General features: G+C 35.2%; 1 protein-coding gene across 1 annotated transcript in view; it reads left to right on the forward strand.

Moving 5' to 3' along the window:
* Positions 1–23,587, forward strand: part of AQR (aquarius intron-binding spliceosomal factor) — a 106,111-nt gene that overhangs the window by 26,815 nt on the left and 55,709 nt on the right. The window contains exons 8-16 of the mRNA XM_060619009.3: positions 1,338–1,406; positions 2,499–2,599; positions 6,213–6,289; positions 7,874–7,938; positions 9,595–9,711; positions 11,030–11,143; positions 12,860–12,963; positions 18,018–18,120; positions 20,612–20,732. Coding sequence (XP_060474992.1) covers positions 1,338–1,406; positions 2,499–2,599; positions 6,213–6,289; positions 7,874–7,938; positions 9,595–9,711; positions 11,030–11,143; positions 12,860–12,963; positions 18,018–18,120; positions 20,612–20,732 — 871 coding nt within the window. The remainder of the gene's footprint in view (positions 1–1,337; positions 1,407–2,498; positions 2,600–6,212; positions 6,290–7,873; positions 7,939–9,594; positions 9,712–11,029; positions 11,144–12,859; positions 12,964–18,017; positions 18,121–20,611; positions 20,733–23,587) is intronic.

Raw genomic sequence — 23,587 nt, forward strand, 5'->3', positions numbered from 1 at the left:
GATCTGTGCCGTAAGTTGCACACAAAAACTACCTTTATTACTTTTTCGTCCTGCTTCATGGCTGGCAGGCAAGAAGGAGAGTTCTAATTTGAGTTCACTCAATTAGGTGCAGTTTTCATCCTTCTAAAGAATTAAATATTTACAGTAATTAATATTTCATTTGCACTGCTCTGCTGTGGTTATCTGAAGGTCTATACCTATTTATTTAAAAATAAGTACTGCTGAGCTGAGAGTGCATTAGACCCATGCAGGAGAATGCATAGGGTTCTTTCTTATCCTGAAGACTGAATGTTGATAGATGGGTAGTTATTGCTTGTTCTAGGTCCTGCCTCAAATGAATCTTGTAAAGGCATTAAAAAAAAGATTTATGCCCCCAGTGGATGCCACTATTACCTCTAACATTGATTAAACTAAACAACGTCAATGTAAATATAGACATGATTATCAGAAATTAAGCAAAAACAAGATGAAATTAGTATTAGTAGTTTGGTACTTGGTTTAGTTAACTGAAAAACTTGTTTATTATTGAAATACTTTATTTTTTTCAACATGCCATCAGTACTTATTATTTGTGGTAGTTAGGTCTATGAGGCAGCTGCCGACACTGAATTAGCTAAAATTGAACCATTGCTCCTAGGGAGAATAAAGGGTTGGGTGCCTACAAGCCAATGTCACATTTCATCATTCCATCAGTACATAATCTTGTTTTATGTGTTTCTGTTTAAAGACACCTTATGTAATATATATTGTTGCTTTATTGACATGGAACTCATGGCCAGAAACACTATAACTTAAGTATGAATGAGCCTTCTGTAATACACTTATTTTCTGTATAAGACACATCACAGCCTTCTTGCACATAGGAACACTAACCAGCACTTCAACCATGTGCTTTACAATAGCAAAATCACCAACAAAAAACCATAAAAATGTGAGAAAGGTAGCACTGAACAGACACACAGAAAAGGATGCTTCCTTATAGTATGAGAGCTGAAACAAGAAGACGGATCATTACCTTGTTCACCCCCAGCTGAATACCTCAAGCCTGTAACCACTGCATGTTGGGCAACTTAGCATTTTTCACTGATCTGTGCCGCCCTTGGACAGCACTAGGCGTATTGAATTTGGGGTTACAAATACATATTTGTGAATAGATGAACTCGCAAATACAGAATCTGTAAATGGTGAAGATGGTATCTTTTTTGAAAAGTATTAATTTGAAAGTATTGGTGACATGTTTTCACCCTGGGACTTAACAAGACAGTATTTCCTTATGTAAAGATTTAAGTTAAAATACTGATGTGTGTATAAATTTGTTTTCTTTGTGCCTTAAACAGGAAGTAGACTTGATACGGAGTCAAGTACAGCAGCTTATCTCCCTCCCAATGTGGATGGGCTTACAGCCGGTAAGTATCTTCAGAAACTTAGGTGTATGTGTGTTACAAGTGGAAAATGTGGTTTTAGACTTTGTAGCTTTAACATAGGTATAAAATGGTGGCCAAAAACCCCTTTTCCTGTTTAGAAAATGTATTTATTATGCATTAATTTGTCATGGATGCAGTTTTTTTCAGTTTTAAAGTTTTTATGTATCTGCAAGCTAGTAGATTTCACCTCATGTCAGTATTATAAGGTAAAATAAGATAATATCTATGGAGTTCATAAAGAAGGGGGATAAATTTAGCAAACTATGGTGATTATTTCTGCGTGTGCCTTTGGATGAGACTAAATATAGACTAGAATATTTTATTTTCTTAGATTAGAATGTACATATAGCTATAGGAGAAGGTCTGGATTATGTTTAATGACTTCCTTTTTTTCATCAAATACTTATTGGATAATATGTGCCTGTATCAAAACCCAATTAACTGATCTTGGGGAGTAAAGTTATAACTGTCAAATTTTAGTATAGTACTTTATTCAAAATACCATTTCCTGCATATGGGTTTTTGCATAGAGCCAAATATGCAAGTTCATTCATAGGTACCGGCTGATGGTGATGAAAACAGGCATATATAAATAATTAGTGCTAAGCTAATTATTTAATGCTAAGTTAACTGATAAGTGCCATTAGAAAGAATGTAGTCATATGGACATTTCCTTGTCTGCTTGTGACAGCTGTTTCTATGTTCATTGTTTTAGACTCATTTTTCAAACTTCAGTGATTTTACTAATAAGTGTTAATGCTCATATTTTTCAAATTTAAATCCTTCGTTTTAGAAATAAGAAATTTAATTGATTATTGAGCTTATGACCTTCATAAGAAAAGGCAGTTTCTTTTTTTTTTTACATTATTAGTAACAATTGTTAGAATTAAATAGTTTTTTTAAAATTAGAGTTGTTAGTTTCTTAGTTTTCAGGTTTTGTCATGTTGCTTTCAGGTTTTATCCCATTGCTTTATATTGTATCCACACATTAGAAAACTAGCTGATAGTTGATCTAATATTTACCTTTGTAAACTTTGAGGTTACTGGTGATTTAATATCACATCATTCTTTCAGGCACGATTGGAATTAGAATTAAAAAAAACCCCTAAGCTAAGAAAATTTTGGAACTTGATTAAAAAGAATGATGAAAAGATGGATCCAGAAGCAAGAGAACAGTATGTTGCCAAAATTTTGTTCCACATTGGTTTATTATTTTGGTTGTAAGTCCTAGATGATGTTGATTGGTTTGTTGTTTCCTTTATATAGGCTGAACTAAATAAATAAGAAGTGCTTTTACTGTCGTAGGAATATTTTTCATAAAGGTCTAAAGGGGAAACCACAGCATTACCATGTTTTTCTTCTTTCTCTTCTCTCTGCTCCAGTGATAAGTATATCATTGATCCTCTCCCTGCCTCTTGACCGTAGTTTGTCTGTCATGGATGTTTTTCAATTTTCTGCACAATCTTCAAGCTATCAATCAACTTTTCTTTCTTTTTCTCACTCCCTTACTCTTAATAGTGACTTTTATACACTCCAGCCATCATTCATTTGTTCATTCATTTATTCATTCATTCAACAAATAGTGAATGTTTATCATTTTGCCAGGTGCTCTTCTAGGTATAGGGGACATAATAGAGAATGAAATGGAAGTAGTTCCTATTCTGTGGAGCTTACATTCTAGTTGCGGGCAGATAGCACCAAAAAAAAGATCAATTATATAGTGTATTAGATGGTGATACATGTTAGGGAGAAAGATAAGTTAAGTATAAGGATTAAAGAAGCAGGTGAGGATTATGGTTTCTTTTAATAGTAGTATTTATTATGAGTTGGGGAAGTCTGATAGCAAGTATTTATTTCACCACACAAAGTGCTATTAGTAGGAAACGGGAAGGATCCACATACTCTTAAAGAGGCTTTTCTCTCTCTCTCTCTCTGTGAGGCTAACTCGGTGACTAGTGCAGCAATACCCCTTGCACTGTCTCCATCTTTAAAATCTTTTTTTTTTTTTTTTAATGTTTATTTCTGAGAGAGAGAGACAGAGCATGAGTGAGGGAGGAGCAGAGGGAGAGGGAGACACAGAATCCAAAGCAGGCTCCAGGCTCTGAGCTGTCAGCACAGAGTCCGACGTGGGGCTCGAACCCACGAGCTGTGAGATCATGACCTGAGCCAAAGTTGGGCACTTAACCAACTGAGCCACCCAGGCACCCCGTGTCTCCATCTTTTATTGCTCTTTTCCATTCACTCCTTTTTTTCTGCATATGTATATATGCTGAAGACTCCCTTCCCTTGGACCTATGATGACTTTCTGGTTCTTTCTTATTGTTTGATCCACTCTGGAGAGTACTCTATACATGTGTAGCTGGTAATTAAATTCATGAGTATGGATGAGATTATTTAGTGAGATACATAAACCATGAAAAGAGGGTTGAGGACAAAAAGAAATGGAACCTGGAGTTGTGCTGGTGGTTACTGAAAATAGGAAGAACTAAGAAAAGCTACATGTCAGAAAAATGAGTTTGGGTGGGTGGGAGTGAGAGCCACGAGGAGAAAATATTAGGGACAGGGTAGGAAAATTCCTTCTTTAATTTCCAACTCTAGTCTCAGTATTCATGGTGTCTTCCCACCCAGCAGCCTCTTGATTAGATTAATCACATGGCATCTGCATTACTTGACTATTTTTTCTTAAACCTACTCTTCCTGTTACCTCAACATGATTTAATCATAAATCTCTCTGGCCCTGTCTTTGAATAATTCTTTGCTGTATACAGTTGACCCTTGAACAGGGCAGGGATTAGGGGCACTGGCCACCCTCTCATATAGTCACAAGTCCTCATGTAACTCGTGACTTCCCAAAAACCTAACTGTTAATAGTCCTCTGTTGACCAGAAACCTTACTGATAACAGTTGGTGAACACGTATTTTGTATATTTTGTATATCATATACTGTACTCTTATAGTAAATTAAGCTTAGAGAATAGAAAATATTACTAAGAAAATCATAAGGAAGAGAAGATATATTTCCAGTACTGTGCTGTATTTATTGAAAAAATCTGCATGTGAGTGGACCTATACATTTCAAACCTGTGTTGTTCAAGGGTTAGCTGTACTTCTGTTTGTCATGAACTCCAGTTTCACTTAAGTAACATTCATTGTTTTCCCTCCTAAACTTAATTTTCTGGCCAGTTTCTCTTAATTCTTTCAGAAATTGGGCTTGGAATATTCCAGTCCTTTGGCCAGCAATTTATATCCAGTCAGACAATCCTGTTGATCTTTTGTCCTTCCTCTCTTTTGCCTGTTCACACTGCTGTCATCTTAATTCAAGCCTCCAGAGCCTCTTGACTAAAGCATTACAATGAATTCCTATTTGATGTTTCTTCCAGCTTTCCCACAACAATGAGTCTAACTAGCCATCTTCATAGAAAATTTTGTGGTTTTCCCATATTCACAAGCTTTGCCTATTCACAAGCTTACAGTGGTTTCCTTCTTAGAGGAGAAGCTCTAAACTCCTTGCAGTGGCATTCAGAAACCTCCAGCTGTTTTGTTTGTGACTCCCCCAAATCCCTGGGTATTGATTGTTTCTTCAACATTCCTTCCCTAAGTACCCTTTCCCCTCCACTCCACTTTATTGAAGGCTAACCTTCCAAACACTTCTGGACCAACTACTTCAAGCCACTGTGCTTTCTTCTGAACTTCAAACCACGCTGTGTGTTTTTTATTGAAACTCCAGCTGTTGGTATAATAGTTAAAATATGTGTAGTTGTTGAGGGGCATCAGGTGACTCAGTTGGTTAAGGTCATCTGAATTCAGGTCATGATCTCGCAGTTGGTGGGTTTGAGCCCCATGTTGGGCCCTGTGCTGACAGCTTAGAGCCTGGGGACTGCTTCAGGTTCTGTGTCTCCCTCTGTCTCTGCCTCTCCCTCACTTGTGCTCCATTTCTCTCTGTCTCTCTCTCTCAAAAATAAAAATTAAAACATTTTTTAAAAAAATACATGTGTAGTTGTTGAAAGAATAGGTTCTTCAGTTGGAACCTATTGGAACCGTAGTACCTGTTTAATGGGACTGTTGTCAGCATTTAATGAGATTATTCGAGTGAAGCACTTAACACAGCTCAGATCCTGACACAGTAAGTGCTCATTTAATGTCAGCCAGTTTTAGTAATTACATGTTGATTTGTGTTACTGCTTATCGTCATGTTATATGACTTGTTTCCGGTCATGTAGTCATTCCCCTCCTTTGTATTTCCCCCAGGACTGGCATAATCATTTACAGCTGTCCAATACCTGGTGAATGTTTGTTGATTGACTGGTACACAGTGCATCTTAAATTAGTATGAGTAGAAAGTTGTTCTTTAAACCAGCATTTAAGTTTTAGACATTGTAATACTCTATTATATATAATACTTAAAATATACTAAAGTATAAAATTGCTTGTTTTAACTGTATACTTAAACGTTAAATTTTGAATGTTAAGGGCAGACTGTAAATGAAATTTTGAAAATTTCAAGTTCTGACCTTTAAATCTCAAGTGAAAACCTTCACAGTAACATGGTAAGAGAAAGTGGTGTTTTCTTTGCTGGCTCATTTAGGCCGGTAATGAGGCTCTTCTTTTCTTTACATAGTCTTGTGTATACATACAAAGAAGCAGGTGTGTGTTCAAATTATGATCCTAATTTCAGAGAGAAGTGGAACATTTGAATAGTATAAGAAAAGCTTGTTCAGCATTTAAATTTTACTTTTGAAATAATTATTTTTCAAAAACAATTTGGTCAACATTGTTCTCTGATTTTAGAGCCTACCAAGAAAGAAGATTCCTTTCACAACTCATCCAGAAGTTTATCTCTGTGTTGAAATCAGTGCCACCTTCTGGTAACTATCTTCTTCCTCTCAGCTTATTTGTGAAGTTGTGGTTTAGATGCTCCTATAGTATTATTGACTAGCCTCTAATCTAAAAACTGCTCCTAGAACAGTTTTAAATCATAAAGACAATGTACCTGCCCTCCCCTTTTCATATATATGACCAGTCTGAGTATTATGACTGCGTTAAAAATTCACATATTTTGGGGTGCCTGGGTAAGCTCTGTTGGTTGAGTGTCTGACGCTTGATTTTGGTTCGGGTCATCCATGGGATTGAGCTCTGCATTAGGCTCTGTGCTGAATGTGAAGCCTGCTTAAGATTCTCTCTTTCTCTCCCTCCGCCTCTCCCTCTCTCTTCTCTTTTTATATGGTTATTGAAATATTCATTTACTTAGCAAATCTTTTTTGAGTTTGCTTGCAAGACCTAGATCCTGAACAAGGTGCTAGGGTACAGTGTTGAACAAGTCAGTCACAGACCCACATGGCATTTATCCTGTGGTACTGAATAGTGTTTTTAGACAGCATCAAATATTGATTGGACAGGAGACAGTGATTTTTGAGATAACAAGCTATCAGGCAAAATGGGAAAGATATTCCCTCCAATGTGGCCCCTATTTATTGATGAAACAAATACAAATATATACTATGTAGACTATGTACATGGCATAAAAATATGCCATGATTATACTGTATTTGTGTGTGTGTGTGTGTGTGCGTGTGTGTGTGAGAGAGAGAGACAGAGAGACAGAGAGACAGAGGGAGGGAGATACGCTTGTATATCCAGAGGGGCTAATTACATTATGTTGGGTTTGCAAGCTCTACATAGAATACTTTTTACTTAATAAAGGTGTATATATACTATGTAAGGTGTGTCATTTGTTAATATTTTATTTCCTAAATGGGATATAATCTAAGAACAGTTCTGTAGATATACCATATTTATATTTTTGCATCAGAGATTGTTGCTTTGTTTACACTACAGTAGAACAGAATTACTTATAAATGCCAACCTTCCAAGTAATATTTTACAACTGAAAATCATACCTATAATTTAGTGAGGAATAGATACTAATGCTATACATCAGCTATACCTGATTTTAGGCATAATGTTACTCCCAGCCTAAGTGTATAGAAAAACTTGTCATATGCTGATAATCTAAGTCACTTACTTAATATTAGTATTTTTATTATTTTATTTTTTTAAAATTTACATCTAAATTAGCATATAGTGAAACAGTGATTTCAGGAGTAGATTCCTTAATGCCCCTTACCCATTTAGCCCATCCCCCCTCCCACAATCCCTCCAGCAACCCTCAGTTTGTTCTCCACATCTATGAGTTGTTAATGTTAGCCATTCTGACAGGCGTGAGGTGGTATCTCAGTGTGGTTTTGATTTGTATTTCCCTGATGATGAGTGATGTTGAGCATTTTTTCGTGTGTCAGTTGGCCATCTGGATGTCTTCTTTGGAGAAGTGTCTGTTCATGTCTTTTGCCCATTTATTCACTGGATTATTTGTTTTTTGGGTGTTGAGTTTGATAAGTTCTTTGTAGATTCTAAGTAAGGAAATTTTAACATGTTCTGTCTGTTATGTCCAGAACCTGTCACTATGGACAAAGTTCATTACTGTGAAAGATTCATTGAACTTATGATTGATCTGGAGGTAAGAAATTTGCAGTGACTTTCCTGTTACATCATCATTACGGTGGATAAGGTTAAGCATATGATTGTGAAATATGTGAAATATTTCTTCATTACCTCAGACAGGCCTTAGATTTTACCTGTTTCTATGTGTAACAGAGAAACAAAAGTAAAATGCAGTTGGCTCTTTAAGTTTTCAAATAACTGTCAGATGGCTGCTATTTGTAGAAAAAAACATGTAGTATAGTTATTAAATATGGGTCCAGCAGTGGCAATTTATTTTCTATCATATTTTAATACCCCATCATGGAGTTTTTAATAGTGGCTGAAATTGTGGATTTATGGGCATCTCTTTAATCTCACTTTTCTAAATGTGCCTAATATTGTTGGTGAAGAAAGATATAGCTGCTATTGTCAACTTTTTAAATTAAGATCCTTGAAGAAGATTTCATAATACTAGGTGCAAGATTTTGACAGAGAGTTCAGATGCAGAGTTGGTATAATTCAGACTGAGTTCATTTCCTTTCCCTCTTTAATGCAGGAAATTGAAAGAAAATCCTTTGTGTTCATTTCTTATCTGGAGAGAGAAGGTAGTTTCTTGACATATGTATTAGAGTATTGGACTTGCAGCCATGCATGAGATCTTCATTCAGATTCTCATTCTGCCAGTAACTAATTTATAGCCTCTGAGGATCTCAATAACCTCATCTATAAAATGAGGATATTTGATTAGATTAGTGGTTTTCAAACTGATGATCACAGTGTCTCAACATTGTCTTGCTGACTGTCAGAGGACGATGTGGTAAGAGGAAATGGAGGACGAAGTCTCCATATAGGGGTCCCCAGTCCCTTTTCTCTCAGAGTAGCACCATTTTTTTTTTTTTTTCAATATATGAAATTTATCGTCAGATTGGTTTCCATACAACACCCAGTGCTCATCCCAAAAGGTGCCCTCCTCAATACCCATCGCCCACCCTCCCCTCCCTCCCACCCCCCATCAACCTTCAGTTTGTTCTCAGTTTTTAACAGTCTCTTATGCTTTGGCTCTCTCCCACTCTAACCTCTTTTTTTTTTTTTTTTTTTCCCCTTCCCCTCCCCCATGGGTTTCTGTTAAGTTTCTCAGGATCCACATAAGAGTGAAACCATATGGTATCTGTCTTTCTCTGTATGGCTTATTTCACTTAGCATCACACTCTCTAGTTCCATCCACGTTGCTACAAAAGGCCATATTTCATTCTTTCTCATTGCCACGTAGTATTCCATTGTGTATATAAACCACAATTTCTTTATCCATTCATCAGTTGATGGACATTTAGGCTCTTTCCATAATTTGGCTATTGTTGAGAGTGCTGCTATAAACATTGGGGTACAAGTGCCCCTAGTAGCACCATTTTTAAATCTATACCCAAAATATATTGAGATTTCATAGAAGATTTTGTTTGAAAACTACTGGCTTTCCTATCTGTGAAATTTCTTCTAATGTCGTATTTTATTTATAAACATTGCCACTGCGCCTATTTACACATGGACCAGACCCTTTGCTTTGTGCACAGTGTCTTTTGGGAGACTAGAGGGTACTTTGTACATGATTGTACACTTCTGAGTGAAGGATCAGTAGAGTTTACCTCTAGCTGCAGAGAACATGCAGATTTATTGCCATGGTATTTATTTTTTTTAGGCCCTCCTCCCCACAAGGCGCTGGTTTAATACCATTCTGGATGACTCCCACCTTTTGGTTCACTGTTACCTTTCCAATCTTGTTCATAGAGAAGAGGATGGGCATCTTTTTTCCCAGGTGAGCATTGATATATCTGAACATATTTTCATTTCTAAATTGATTCTTTTTCTGCCATGCAACCAAGAGTGCCAGTGGTGATATAAAGGAAATTTTACTAAATATTGAATTAAGTAATGTAAATTCCCAATTAGTCATTTTAAAGTAAAATCAAATCTTAGTATAGAAAACAAATGAATGAAGAGCTTTGATTAATCATATGTGATTTTATTATTGGACTAAATTAGGATTTTGGCAGTGCAGTCCCACATACTCATATATTTTATGTTAGTAACCACTGTGGAATACAGTAGATGATGAGCATTAATTTCAAGAGAACTATGCCCTCCTCATGGCTGTCTTTCCATAAGATGGTGGTGACCAAAACCGTTGAGAGCATGGCAGTGCACTTCATTTGCTACCTTGAGTAGAAAGAAGTAATAGTGTTTCACATTTCCTGTTTCGCATCACCTCTTCAGGAAAGTCTTCTACCAAACTCCTAATACTTGCCTTTCAATGAGATCATAGTTGGAGATATAATTTTTGTGTGCTTATATATTCTTTTAAGAATTCTTTTATCTTGTATCTATATTTTTTCTCATTCTCTTACTAAATTTCTATCCAGTGATTTGCCACATACATTAAAACATACTAAAATTCTAGTATCTGTTCTGCCATAGGTTAGAATCAATAATGATGAAGATTTGGGGTAAATGTAGCCAGTAGACTGTGTCTCTGGGGAAAACAGGCCTTCATTATAGCAGCAGGAACTAAGCCAAAGAAAGGGCTTAATGGCTGTGGAGACTGATGAGAGGAATAAATATCTTAGCTTTCCTCACCTTGCTGCATTTCCCTAATAGTAGCAGCACACAGAGAAGAATATCTCCAATTATGAATTCCAAAACCCTCATTCAGAAAATTCTGTATTAAGTGGCCTACCTAAGTAAAGGACCTCAGGAGTTCCCTCTAGTGGTGTAGTTCCATAAATTGGCAGTGGTGTACTTTGTTTTTTTCCATTAAGTGTTTGGCTTCCTTTGATTAAATCCTTAATGTCCGTTCAGTACTGGGATTTCAATTTAAGTTCCTCTCTGTAGAAGTAGACCGTGTATATGAAATAGACTCTTAACAATTTATTCACAAGAAACATACTTTTTCCTCACACAAATAAAACATGTTTGGATATGTTCTGAAGTGTTTGTTGCAGTGTTTACATTCCAGAGTTTTCCAGCACCTTGGAGAAGGTATACAGACTTACTTAATCTTTATAATAAGTAGTTTTTGTTTGTGGTTTCTTGTTCTTATGTTCACACAGTTTATTAATGTAAATGTATCCTTTCAGCTTTTGGACATGCTTAAGTTCTATACTGGTTTTGAGATTAACGACCAGACTGGGAACGCTCTGACAGAGAATGAGATGACCACAATTCACTATGACAGAATCACTTCTCTCCAGGTGACTGAAATGCAGTATAGCCTGTGCTTCTGCTCCCATCAAGTTGGTTCATAAATAATGTAGTTTCATGTAGTACAGGTATAAAAAACTACTAATTTAATAGTGTTTCATCTTGAACTTTTAAAATATTACTTTTAAAATTTTTAAATACTCAAAATAATGCTAATTTTTAAATTTTTTAAAAATATTACTTTTAAATATTTTATTTAAATATTTTATTTATTTTTTAAGTAAGTTTTTAAAATATTACTTTTAAAATATTACTTTAAAAATTTTTTTTAAATATAACTTTTAAAATATTACTATTTCTAATGAATTCATGGGGGAAAAAAATGGCTTTCTTCATAGTCTTCAATCTTGAGAATCAAGATACTGATATTTGACACTCAGAAATGTTTGATTAATTACTGGGCCAATTTGGTGCATATACTTACCAGTTTTATTTATGAAAGAGTATTCCCAATGTACCGACAAAGTATGTGTGAGCGTTTTATAAATTTTAAAGATAAACACACGTAATGGGACCGAAATTGGCCAGTACAGCTCAGCTGTGTCAACAGAGTACCTTTGTTTTCTGTTCTTGATTTCCTCTTGCTCTTGCCGTGGTAGAAAGAAGCTTTTATTTGTCACTTTGGAGAAATTCAGTCCTTTCTGTTTCAGTCTTTTTGGGGAAAGAGTCAAACTTAAGTTCAAAATGTCTTTCATAATCAATTCCACTATCTCTCAGGGACTCTCTGCTCTCCCTCTTCTTTCCCCAAATGGCATCTGGGTATATGGAAGCATTGAGATAGCCTCATTGTTTTGGAAGAAGAGTGACCTGCACAGCTTAACATGTCTTTTCTTGCTTTGCTCAGAGCATTGGTGTTTTTGTCCTTCTGCTTCTGCCCTTGAAGTAACCACAGCTGGCGCGGCTTGTGGTCTGCTCTTTTGGCACAGGCATGGCATGATGATTCCCGAGGAGCTTGGCTATCTCCTTGCTGATGAGGCCGCACTCTTGCTCTTGGTGATGCTGGAGTCCTCCAGAGAGCTGACTCCCATTCGTTTCCAAGCTTCAACAGTTCACTCTCAGGCTTGGGTTGCAGGGTCATTTTACCATTGCCTGTAGTAACCCTATGGCATGCTCACCAGTAACCTTGGCAGGTTTTTATGTCATCCCACTGTGGGGCACATGAAAACTTCCGGATTTCTCTGTGCCACATGGGCATTAAGACTAGGGATGTTCTCACATACACTCTTACCCGGTCACTGTAGTGCTACTATTTCTGTTTTCTTGTGGCTTACCCCATGTCGGCTGGGGGTGTTAACCCTGTGAAGTCCTTTCTTTCCAGAGTTCCTAAGTAAAACAAAGCACAAACACACTGTACTTTTGGCTTCTCCCTCAAGCTATCTCTTCAGGTATTTTATTTCTCTCCCTTCCTGTCAGTGAAGGTAGCTTTATTGGCTGTTTCATGTATGTTCAAAATACAACTTAGAAATAAAAAATTGAACATTGACTCTTTGTTTTTGCGTTCCTGCTAGAATAATTCTGGTTTTCCCCCATTGTATTGAATGCTTCTGGCTAAATAAGGCAGAGGTCACATATGAGAAGCATATAAGAAACAGAAGTGCATTAATATATTTTTTGATATTTTTATTATATAGTATATAAATTGTAGTTTATTGTTAATATGCAGACATTAGTTCTTGAGTTTTGTTTTTGTTTTTCCCGTTTTCTAGAGAGCTGCCTTTGCACATTTCCCTGAACTCTATGATTTTGCACTCTCAAATGTGGCAGAAGTAGATACTCGGGAATCTTTGGTCAAGTTTTTTGGACCACTTAGGTAAGTCAACATGGAAAGAAAACTGAATTTTAATTTTCTTTGTGTTTTTAATCATTTTACACTATCTTAAATAATGTAACTTGTTGCACCACTCGCTTTGTTGACAACTAAAACTAATGCTTCTCTCCAGCAGTTAGTATCGTTAAGTCACTTCGCTATAATTATTGATCATCTATTTTGGGAGCAAAATTAATATTTATTAATTTAATGGTTTTTATTTTTGTTTTGGAGAGACAGAGCATGAGCGGGGGAGGGGCAGAGAGAGAGAGGGAAGCACAGATTCGGACATGGGGCTTGAACTCATGAGCCATGAAATCATGACCTGAGCCGAAGTTGGACACTTAACCAACTGAGCCACCCAGGCGTCCCAAAATTTATATTTTTCATAACTTAAACATTTTTCCTAGATCATAAAGTTTTCTTAAAGTAGAACATAAAACTGGTATCCCATCAGTCATATCAGTAAATGTTCATATGTGACATCAAAGGTATGAGTTAGAAACCTTTTTGTGTGTTTAAAATTTATGAAATTAGTAATATTCTTTGGCACTCAGCTAATACACATTTTTGAAAATGTAGTAATACGTTTGTACCACGTGGTAGGCACTCTGCTAAGTATGTAAATAATCCTCAAGACTTTCATTCGTGTGAGAAGTAGGTACCATTTTAGGTATAAGGTCACTGAGACACAGAATTGTTAGGTCATTTGTCTAGGTCAAATAGCAAGTAAGCAGCAGAGATAGGATTCAAACCTAACTTTTATTTTTTTATTTAAAAAAAAAATTTTTTTTAACGTTTATTTATTATTAAGAGACGGAGACAGACCGTGAGCAGGGGAGGGGCAGAGAGAGAGGGAGACACAGAATCTGAAGCAGGCCCCAGGCTCCGAGCTTGTCAGCACAGAGCCCGACACGGGGCTCAAACCCACAAACCGAGCGATCATGACCTGAGCCGAAGTCAGACGCTTAACCAACTAGCCATCCAGGCGCCCCTCAAACCAGACTTTTAACTGTGCTCTGTTATCTCCCTGTTGTCCTTAACTCTTGGGAGAAATTATGTTTAGCTTATTATGGATCTCTAAAATGAAACAAACTTGGCTTTAACTTAGAAGTTGATTAACTTGGAAGATTATTGAATCTTCATAAGATTTAATAACTTTTTTTTAATGTTTATTTTTGAGAGAGAGATACAGAGAGTGAGTGGGAGAAGGGCAGACAGAGAGGCACAGAATCTGAAGGAGGCGCCAGGCTCTGAGCTGTCAGCTCAGAGCCCAATGTGGGGCTCGAGCTCAAAAACTGTGAGATCATGACCTGAGCCAAAGTCGGACGCTTAACCAACCGAGCCACTCAGGCACCCAAATAATAACTCTTATAATGACACATAGAATTATTTCATTCTCTTAATGAACTGCAGAAAGTTCCTTTGAATAACTCTGCCATATTATTTTGTGATCACTCTCCAATTGACAAATCTTTAATTTCTAAATTTTTGGCCATTATTAATGACTCACTAATGAACAACATCCTTTTTATTTCTATGTAAAAATTTTTGGCACTGATTCACAGAAGCACAATGGCTGACTCAAAGGGGTTATGTATTTAAAATTTGTTATATATTGCTAAATTCCCTTCAAAAGTATGTACCAGTTATACCAACAGAATTTGAGGATTTATTTCTTTCCCTACCAGCTAGGTAAATTAGTCTTTAATTTTCGCCAGTCCAAAGATAAAAGAACCGTCATTGTTTTACTTTGCATTTTGTGATTATGTTGGGGAAATTGAGCATCTTTCTATTTTTCTTGGCCATTTGCATTTTGTCTGTAACTTTCTTGTTATCTTTTGCTATTTTGTATTTCATTGCTTGTCATATTGATTTCTTTAAGAACCTTTATTTTGCATACTAATATTTTGTCTAGTTTGTGTTGTAATTATTTTCTCTCCGTTTCTCACTTTAGATTTTGTGTTGGTATATTTTGTTATTACAGCATTTACAATTTTTAAATTATATGTCAAGTCTTCTTAACAACAATATCAAATGTTTTATGTTAGAAGGCCTTCCTCCCCATAAGATTATAAAGTAGTATGTTTTAAAACACCTTTATAGATTTTTTTTTTTACATTAAACGTAGCTGCATAATCCATATGGGGAATTTATTTTTGCCCATATTACTTCTTTACAATCTTGTAAATTATAGATGATGTTAAAAACCTTTTTTTTAATGTGGATTATAGCCATTATATTTGCTATAATAGAAATTAAAACTGGAAAAATGTTAAATAATTTATTTAAAAAGCTAATTAAAAGCCTATTATGTTAGCATACATATTATTAATGAAAAATATATTCTCCCAAATTAAAAAAAATATAGTGAAAAGTGGCATTGTTTTACACTTTTGCAATCTCTTTAATGTCTGACTTAATCAAAGACAGTTGAATTTGCAGATGTGCTTCTGTATTTCATTTATTGTGAGATTGTTTGGTTGAAGTAAATGAAGAAAATCAGGCCTTATGCAAAAGGGAAATATATTTCAGTAGCTTTTTCAAATAATTGTGAATATTTTTCTTTGATACAATATAAAAACTTGACAAGTGGTAGTTTCTTAAACGTTAGTTTTAGTGTGGTATCTGAAACCATATTAAGGAACTCTGTGCAATTAAAGTGAATTAATTTTAGAAATGGCGATATTTGCCTTTCTTATGGATGAGAGGACTCAATTAAGGTATGAATTCTGCCCAAACTGATCCATAGATATAATTCAGTTCCAATCAAAATTCCAGCAGAATATTTTCTAGAAATTAACAGGCTTATTCAGAAATTAATATAGAAAGGCAGAGATGAGAACAGCCTAAACCATTTTGAAAAAGAACAGAGTTGGAGGATCCTCACTACCGAATTTCAAGATTGCTTGTAAAGCTACAGTAGTCAAGACCCTGTGGTATTGAATAAAAGACAGACAGACATAGACATCACCGGAACAAAATAGAATTCAGAAATAGACCGCACATATATGGTTAGTTGATTTTTGACTAAGATGCCAAAGCAACTCAATGGAGAAAGGATAATCTTTTCAACAATAGTGGAACAGTTGGACATCTCTATGCAAAGTATGAAATTTAACCCATACTTCACATTCTGTACACAGATTAACTCAAAGTGAGTCATAGACCTATTTATCAAAACGGGAACTAATAGGACATACAGCATATCTGTGTGATTATGGTTTGTACAAACATTTCCATAGACACCAAAGCACAGTCCGTAAAGAAAAAAAATGGATATGTTGGACTTTATAAAAATTTAAAACTATTACTATTTGAAAAGACATTGTTAAGAGAATGAAAATACAACCCCAAAGGGGAAGAAAATATTGGCCAAACACGTATCTGATGATGGGCTGTCTCAGAAATCAGTGATAAGAAAACAATTTAAAAATAGCTCAAGGAGTGCCTGGGTGGCTCAGTCTGTTGAGGTGTCCGACTCTTGCTTTCAGCTCAGGTCATGTTCCTGGGGTTGTGGGATCAAGCCCTGGTCAGGCTCCGTGCTGGCTGTGGAGTCTGCTTGGGATTCTCTTTCTCCCACTTGCACTCTCTTTCTCTCAAATATATATAAAAAAAAATTTAGCTCAAGATTTGAACAGATACTTCACCAAAGATAATGCATTTCAGTAACGCCACAGAAAGATGCTTAGTATCATTAGTCATTAGAGAAATGCATATTAAAATCATAATGAGATACCATTACATGTCTATTAGAATTGTTTAAAAAAAACATGCAGTGTATTGACTTATGACAAGGATGTGGAGCAGCTGGATTCTCATACATGGCTGATAAGAATTCGAAGTTCGCAAAAATTTGACAGTTTCCTGTAAAGTTAAACATGTACTTACTGTACAATCTAGTATTCTCACAGATATACCCAAGAGAAATGAAAATTTGTGTTTGCACAAAAATCTGTGTGGAAATGTATATAGTGGCTTTAGTTATAGTTATCTTTTAAAAACATATCCTTCAACTGGTGAGTGAATACACGTGCTGTGCTACATCCCATATGATGGAATACTACTCAGCAATAAAAAGGAACCGATTACAGACATGCAGTCTGGGTGCATTTTAGTTGCGTTATGCTGAATGAAAGCAACCAGTGTCAAAGGCTACATAACGTATGATTCCATTTATTTGACCTTCTGGAAAAAGCAAAGTCGTAGAGATCAAAAACAGATTAGTGGTTACCAGGGACTGGGATAGAGTATGTGAGGGAATTTGGGGAGCGTGATGAAACGTATTTAAGTAATGGAAAGCTGTTCAGCTCACGGTGGTGAATGCAAGTTTTCTAGAATTCCAGTTTTTCACTTGGCAGTTCAAATTTTATCTTTGGTAACAAATACTGTCAGTTGTTTTCCTTAAAGTTACTGGTTTGTTCAGATTTGAAATTTTTTTGCCATTTATTCAGGTCTGAATAACCATAGTTTGTCAGTTCTTTCAAGCAAAAATTGTGTGCAAAATGTGTGCATCCCATTCTGTCACACAGAATTTTTTAAAAGCATAGTCAAGAGTCCAAATTTAATTATATTAATAATTAATTTTAATTACTAATTTAATTTTAGTTAATATATTAATTTTGCTGCTTCATTAATTGCATTCTTAATGTTTTTTACTCTGCATGGGGTAGTGAGGAATGCTATGGCTACTTACAGTCCTGGTTGGTGCCACCACCTTACCCTATGTCAGCAGTTTACCCACCATTGCTTTACACTGTGTAGGTAAAGACAGTGGAAAAAAACAAATAATGTCCTAGTATTAATATAAAATAGTATTTTTCTTGCATACTTCCTAGAAGGGTCTCAGGGACCATAGAGGTATGCAGACGATAATTTGAGAGCCTACATTAAGGGGATTAACTTTCATTGGTAATTTTTTTTTAATTTTCTGCTGTATCGTACGATTATATTTTCTAGGTAAAATGTTTTAAGCCATGTGTAAAATTAGGTGTTTCAAAAATGGACTAGGGTTAAATAATAGAATACTCTTGATCTGAATATTCCTTATTCTGCAGTTCAAATACACTCCACCAGGTGGCATCATACCTCTGCTTGTTACCAACTCTTCCTAAAAATGAAGACACAACTTTTGATAAAGAATTTCTTCTAGAATTGCTGGTAAATGTTAATGTTCTTTGAATTTTCCCTACCATTTTGAATCATACCTAAAGACCTGGGTATGTCTTTTTTTCCAGGGCTAAAGGGTAAGTAGATCGTTGCTACCTATTTTACAATTACATCATCATTTGGTTTTGTCAGATTTCTTTTCTCATCTGTTAGATTTCTTTTCTCAAGACTTTACCTCTCACAACTGCTTTATGGCATGAATTCATTGCATACAGACATTTACGAGCAGCTTCTTTGTCAGGCTCTGGATTCAGGCAATGGGGAATGCATAGATAATTGACACCATTCCTGCCTTTTAGAGGTCACAGTTACATACACACAGGTAATACATATGTATTCATATCTGTCTATCTGTGTATTTTAAAAGTTATTTAAAGTACCTTGAATATTGACGTATACCTTTATCATTAGAAAACTCAGGAATGTTTAAAGAAAATAAGTTATCAGTGACTTAGTGGTTTAAGAATTCTAAGGGATTTTTCAGTCATTTTGGAAAGTAGTGGACTTTATCTCTCAAACTAATACTTTTTTTGGTAAGGTTTTTTTTTTTTAAGGTTTTCTTTTTTTTAAGTGCAGTTTTAAGGCTCACAGAAAAATTTGAGGGAAAGGAGTATACCTTACTTTTAGCTTTAGTAAAATCATAAAATGTATGAGTAATTATGTCTACACTATGAATATTTAAGTTGTTTGCAATGTTCACTTACAAATAATGATGTGATCCTGGCACATGCCTCTTTGTGCCTATGTGGGGACATTTAGGAGAGGTACCTAGAAGTGAAATTATTTGATTAAAACATGTGCTTATTTCAAAGATAGGATGCAGCCAAATTATCCTCAAAAAGGTGCATTTCCCACCAACAGTGTGTTAGAGTATATCTCCTTAAGCTTGTACCAGCATTGGGTGTTATGAGTCATCCCAATTTTTGCTAGTGTCAAGAGTAAAAAAAAAAAAAAAACAAAAACCTTGTTTTAATTTTTTGTTTTCTGTTTGCTATTGAAAAGATCCTAAAGGACTTCCTTCCTCTGCTATAGTTTGAGTAGTTTTTAGTATGTTTTTTATAACTTTACAGACATACACTATGTAAGAGTATATATACATCTTTTAACATAGAGCCATAATGGGCACACAGTTTTGTGACATATATTCCAAGCTAATACTTTTAATATAGGGTATAAAATACAATTCCTTACTGTAGAGAAGAAGATATGCTACTTTGGGAATAGTTACCAGAAACCATTATAGCAGATGTTTTAAGCCTGGTGACAGGTGCTTCAGTGCCATTTGGAGAGAAATTCCTGGAGTTTTAAATTAATTCATGTGTGGAAAATACTTTTTTATTGATATATTTACTTGTGTGAAATGTATGTCTCGGGTCACCATTTTTGCCTTCTTCGTTATTTCCGAGTGCCAAGTGCTTTCTAAAAATTCCTTGTCCTATTTTCTGACAATGTAAAATCGTTTCTCATAAGTCAGGTTTGGGGATTATTAATAAATCCTTACTATACAAAGAAATGAGGATTTCTTTAGGAATCTTTCTAATGGAAAACAGGTTTAAACATAAGGCTTGATTTTATGCCTTTTACAGTCTTAGAGCTAAGATTTTATTTTTGAAATTGAAATATTTATGCCAAAAAGAAAACGGTTTTAAAAATTTAAAAATTTATAGTGCTACAGCGTTATCTCTCATTTCCTCTTGTTCCTAAACGATTTCCTCAGGCTTTGGATTCTTCTAATATCTGAATAATGATGAAGAAGTTGAAATATGCATATTGGTTAGATGATATCACACTGTCTTCTTTCCTAAAATAATACTATCTCTACTGAAGAGAACATGACACATTTTTCAAATATATCATTATTTTAACATATTAATTAGGGAACAAGCTTATTTCTGTGTTTGAAATAGAGGACTACTATAATATTAACAATGGAAATCTACATAGAGGCCATCAAGTCCACCTCTCATTTTACAAGGAAGGCTGAGACCAGGTTATTAATAAACAAAATTTTCCATATTGTTTACTTAGTATAAGAATAAAAACTTTAATCAAGGACTTAGGGCTCCCATTTTTTTCTTACATTGATGAATACTAAGTGCTGGCATGTGCAAGGCACCTTGATGCTATTTTACAGTATTCTATTTCATTTTCATAAGAAACCTGAGAGGTAGGTGGTATTTTATCTGTTTTACTGAAAGATTGCTAAAATCAGGGAAGTTGAGGTATCTTGCCCAGTTTTTATGTAGCTCATACATAGAGGTTCTGGGAGTTGAACTCAGATCCATCTGATTACAAAGCTCACCATAATGGGTGCCTCTTTCATCTTTGATTTATGGAGAAATTGAAAAAAGGAAAGAAAAACCTCTAAGTACTACCATAACTGAAAGAGATGAAACTTCTCATTTCAAACTTTATGGTGAATTTCTCCATAAATCATTTTAACAAAAGATGCTTCTGACTTTCTACATGAACCTGTTTCTAGGTATCTCGTCACGAACGTCGAATTTCTCAGATTCAGCAGTTGAACCAGATGCCTTTGTATCCAACTGAGAAAATCATTTGGGATGAAAATATTGTCCCAACTGAATACTATTCTGGGGAAGGTAAGCCAGAGAAGCACGGGATTCAGGTGTGCCATGAAATTTAATTTAGAATTTATCATAGGTAACTGAAAGTACTTCTGTCTGTTACATACATTAGGATAATATTCTGGTACCTTCAAGTCATTTTAAAGCTGGAAACTATTCAGTATTTGAATGCTTAGCATTAAGGATTTTTATTAAATTTAACCATGTCCTAATGTGTGTATGTGCATGTCCTCAGATGTGCACGTGTGTACATATTTTATGTCATGTACATATGTCATCCTTTATAACATATGACCATAAGCAATAAAGATACTGTAAGGAACCTAATAGTATAGGAAGTGTAGCTTTCATTATGTCACTGTAATAGGTTTTGTTTGGTAGTGTTTTATTTCAAAGCCTTTTTTAGAAGTTCTTCTGAATTCCTTGTTAAGCCAGTTAATGACCACCAAAAATTGTCATTAGTTAATAATAAACCCCTAGTCTGATTGAAAATAGTATTCCCTGGTTTGTTTACCTATTTCAGCAGATTTGTTCCTAAATGCTTTTGTTCATCCTTTAAGGATGAGAATTCGCCAAAATTGAGTATATGCTGAAGTATATTGTGACATATTTTGAAGGCATATTTCAAAAAAAATTTTAAGGAAATTTTTTGAACAATGGCATCATTATGAGAAGCTTAGCTGTTTTGAAGACCTCACCAGTGGTACATTTATTTAAAATGGATATTTGAGAGTCCTGTCCTAAAGCCATAACTTTAGTAAACCCACACCAAAGTTTTTCTAGATTTCAGAATAGGCAGTCTTCATTTTTTATTTTTTTCATTCTTACAATGGCCAGTGCATTGTTTTCTCACTTTTTCCAGTTTGTTCATGCTAAAAGCATTTATGACCATGGATGTATGCCATCTCTTTTCTAATCAGTTCCTACAAAGCAGATACCACTTCATACTTTGTTTGGCAGTAAATAGCTTATATTTTCTTAAACATAGACCTAGTTATACATGTACCTTTTGGTGCTACTCAGTCACACTGGTCAGCATATAAAACATTTTGCCAGGTATAGAAAGTATTGCTCTTCTTTCATTCCGGTGAACTTAAAGGAAAAGGGATTTAAATCTTTTCAGCTTTCATAGAAAGAAAGTATTTCAGAACAATATTAGTTGCCACTGTAATTAAGCTGTTTTCAGACCCTTGACTATATCATGCCATTGATCTCTCGTGACCATGGATGGCCCTGTGTTTTGGGGGCTCAACATCTGCTGGTAATAAATAGGCAAAGATCAAAGCTAATACTGCATGATACAGACTGCTTCTAGCTCCCAGGGAGAGGAAGAAATTGGGACAGATATAAAAATAGATATATTGTAAGAATTGTAAAGAAAATTCTTGTAAAATCTTTTGCTCCTTTTTTGGACCTTTTTAATCAACACAGATCTAGAAAGCCACACAGAATAAATATAGAGCTTAACTAAGTGTCATAAGAGAAATAACCACCATGTTAGCCATCCCAGAACCCTCCTATAAGCTCCTTCCTAGTTACTGCTTCTGCCTCCACTTGAAAGTAACCATGTCTTCACTTCCATAGTAATCACTATATATTTCTTCATAGTTTTATCACCGAATTGTGCATCCACATATGATAGTTAATCGTGCACATTTTTTAAATGTCTTTTACTTTACAAGTACCTCATATCCCTTCCTTTTGTTTTGAAGAACCTGAGTTGTTTGTTCCACAGTCTAGCTTTTTTTTAGTGACTACTCAGTATACACCCGAGTATGTCCCTCTGCTCTTTATTTTTCTTACAGATTGGTATCTGAATGCAGAAGCGTGATCAGGCTTAAGGTTTTCTCTCTGGCAAGATTCTTGGTAGTGTTGTATTCTTTCATCAGAGGCATATGATGTCTGGTTGTTTTTGTGGGTATGATGTTAGCTGCCATTGCTGCTTAACAGCTAGATTTGTTAACTCAATGACAGTTGCAGAATGGTGACATTTTAATTCTTTTTTTCTTTTTTTTAATAAGATTGTGCTCTCAAAGAGATGCTTTCCCTTAGCCTCTGGCCTGAAAGATACTGAGTCAGATTATAAATCAGAATTTATGAACATAAATGATGTGAAATAAAAAAAGAAATTTTTTTATGTTTATTTATTTTTGAGACAGAGAGAGCATGAGCAGGGGAAGGGGAGGGGTAGAGTGAGAGAGACAGAGAGACAGACAGACACAGAATCCGAAGCAGGCTCCAGGCTCTGAGCTGTCAGCACAGAGCCTGATGCAGGGCTCGAACTCACAAACTGTGAGATCATGAGCTGAGCTGAAGTTGGTCGCTTAACCAACTGAGCCACTCAGGTGCCCCCCATTTTTTTATTTATGTTTTTTGCTATTAGGTTCATTATTGCTTCGGTACAGTGGGAATGGAAGTAACTCCAGGAATAACAACCAATGCCGTATCCTTAAAGTCTAGCCAAAAGACGAGATTCAGAGCACAGTAATGACCACTGGAGATAGATTTATGCATTGTAGTATGCTAATTAGGTTCTGCGATAAATTTGTCATGGGGTTAGTTTATGGTCATTGATTACTTCGAGCTTTGCCAAATAAAAATTAGTAAAGGAAGAATTTTTAAACTACTTGAGACTATATTAATTTTAAGTATCTTCAAATATTTTTTAGAAGATTGTATATGAATTATTGGTATGTGGTTATATGTATTAATGAGATTTGTTCTTCCTTTCCAGTTCTTAATAGATAGTTCTTAACCTGGTTTCAGTTCTGTGTGAAAATAAAAATAAGACCTTATCAAATATGCTGTATTTCAGCATATTAAACATTAAATTAGACTCTACCAAATTTGTGGTACATTTCTTTATACAT

Source organism: Panthera onca, chromosome B3 (genome assembly GCF_046562875.1).
Source record: "Panthera onca isolate mPanOnc1 chromosome B3, mPanOnc1 haplotype 2, whole genome shotgun sequence".
NCBI lineage: Eukaryota > Metazoa > Chordata > Mammalia > Carnivora > Felidae > Panthera > Panthera onca.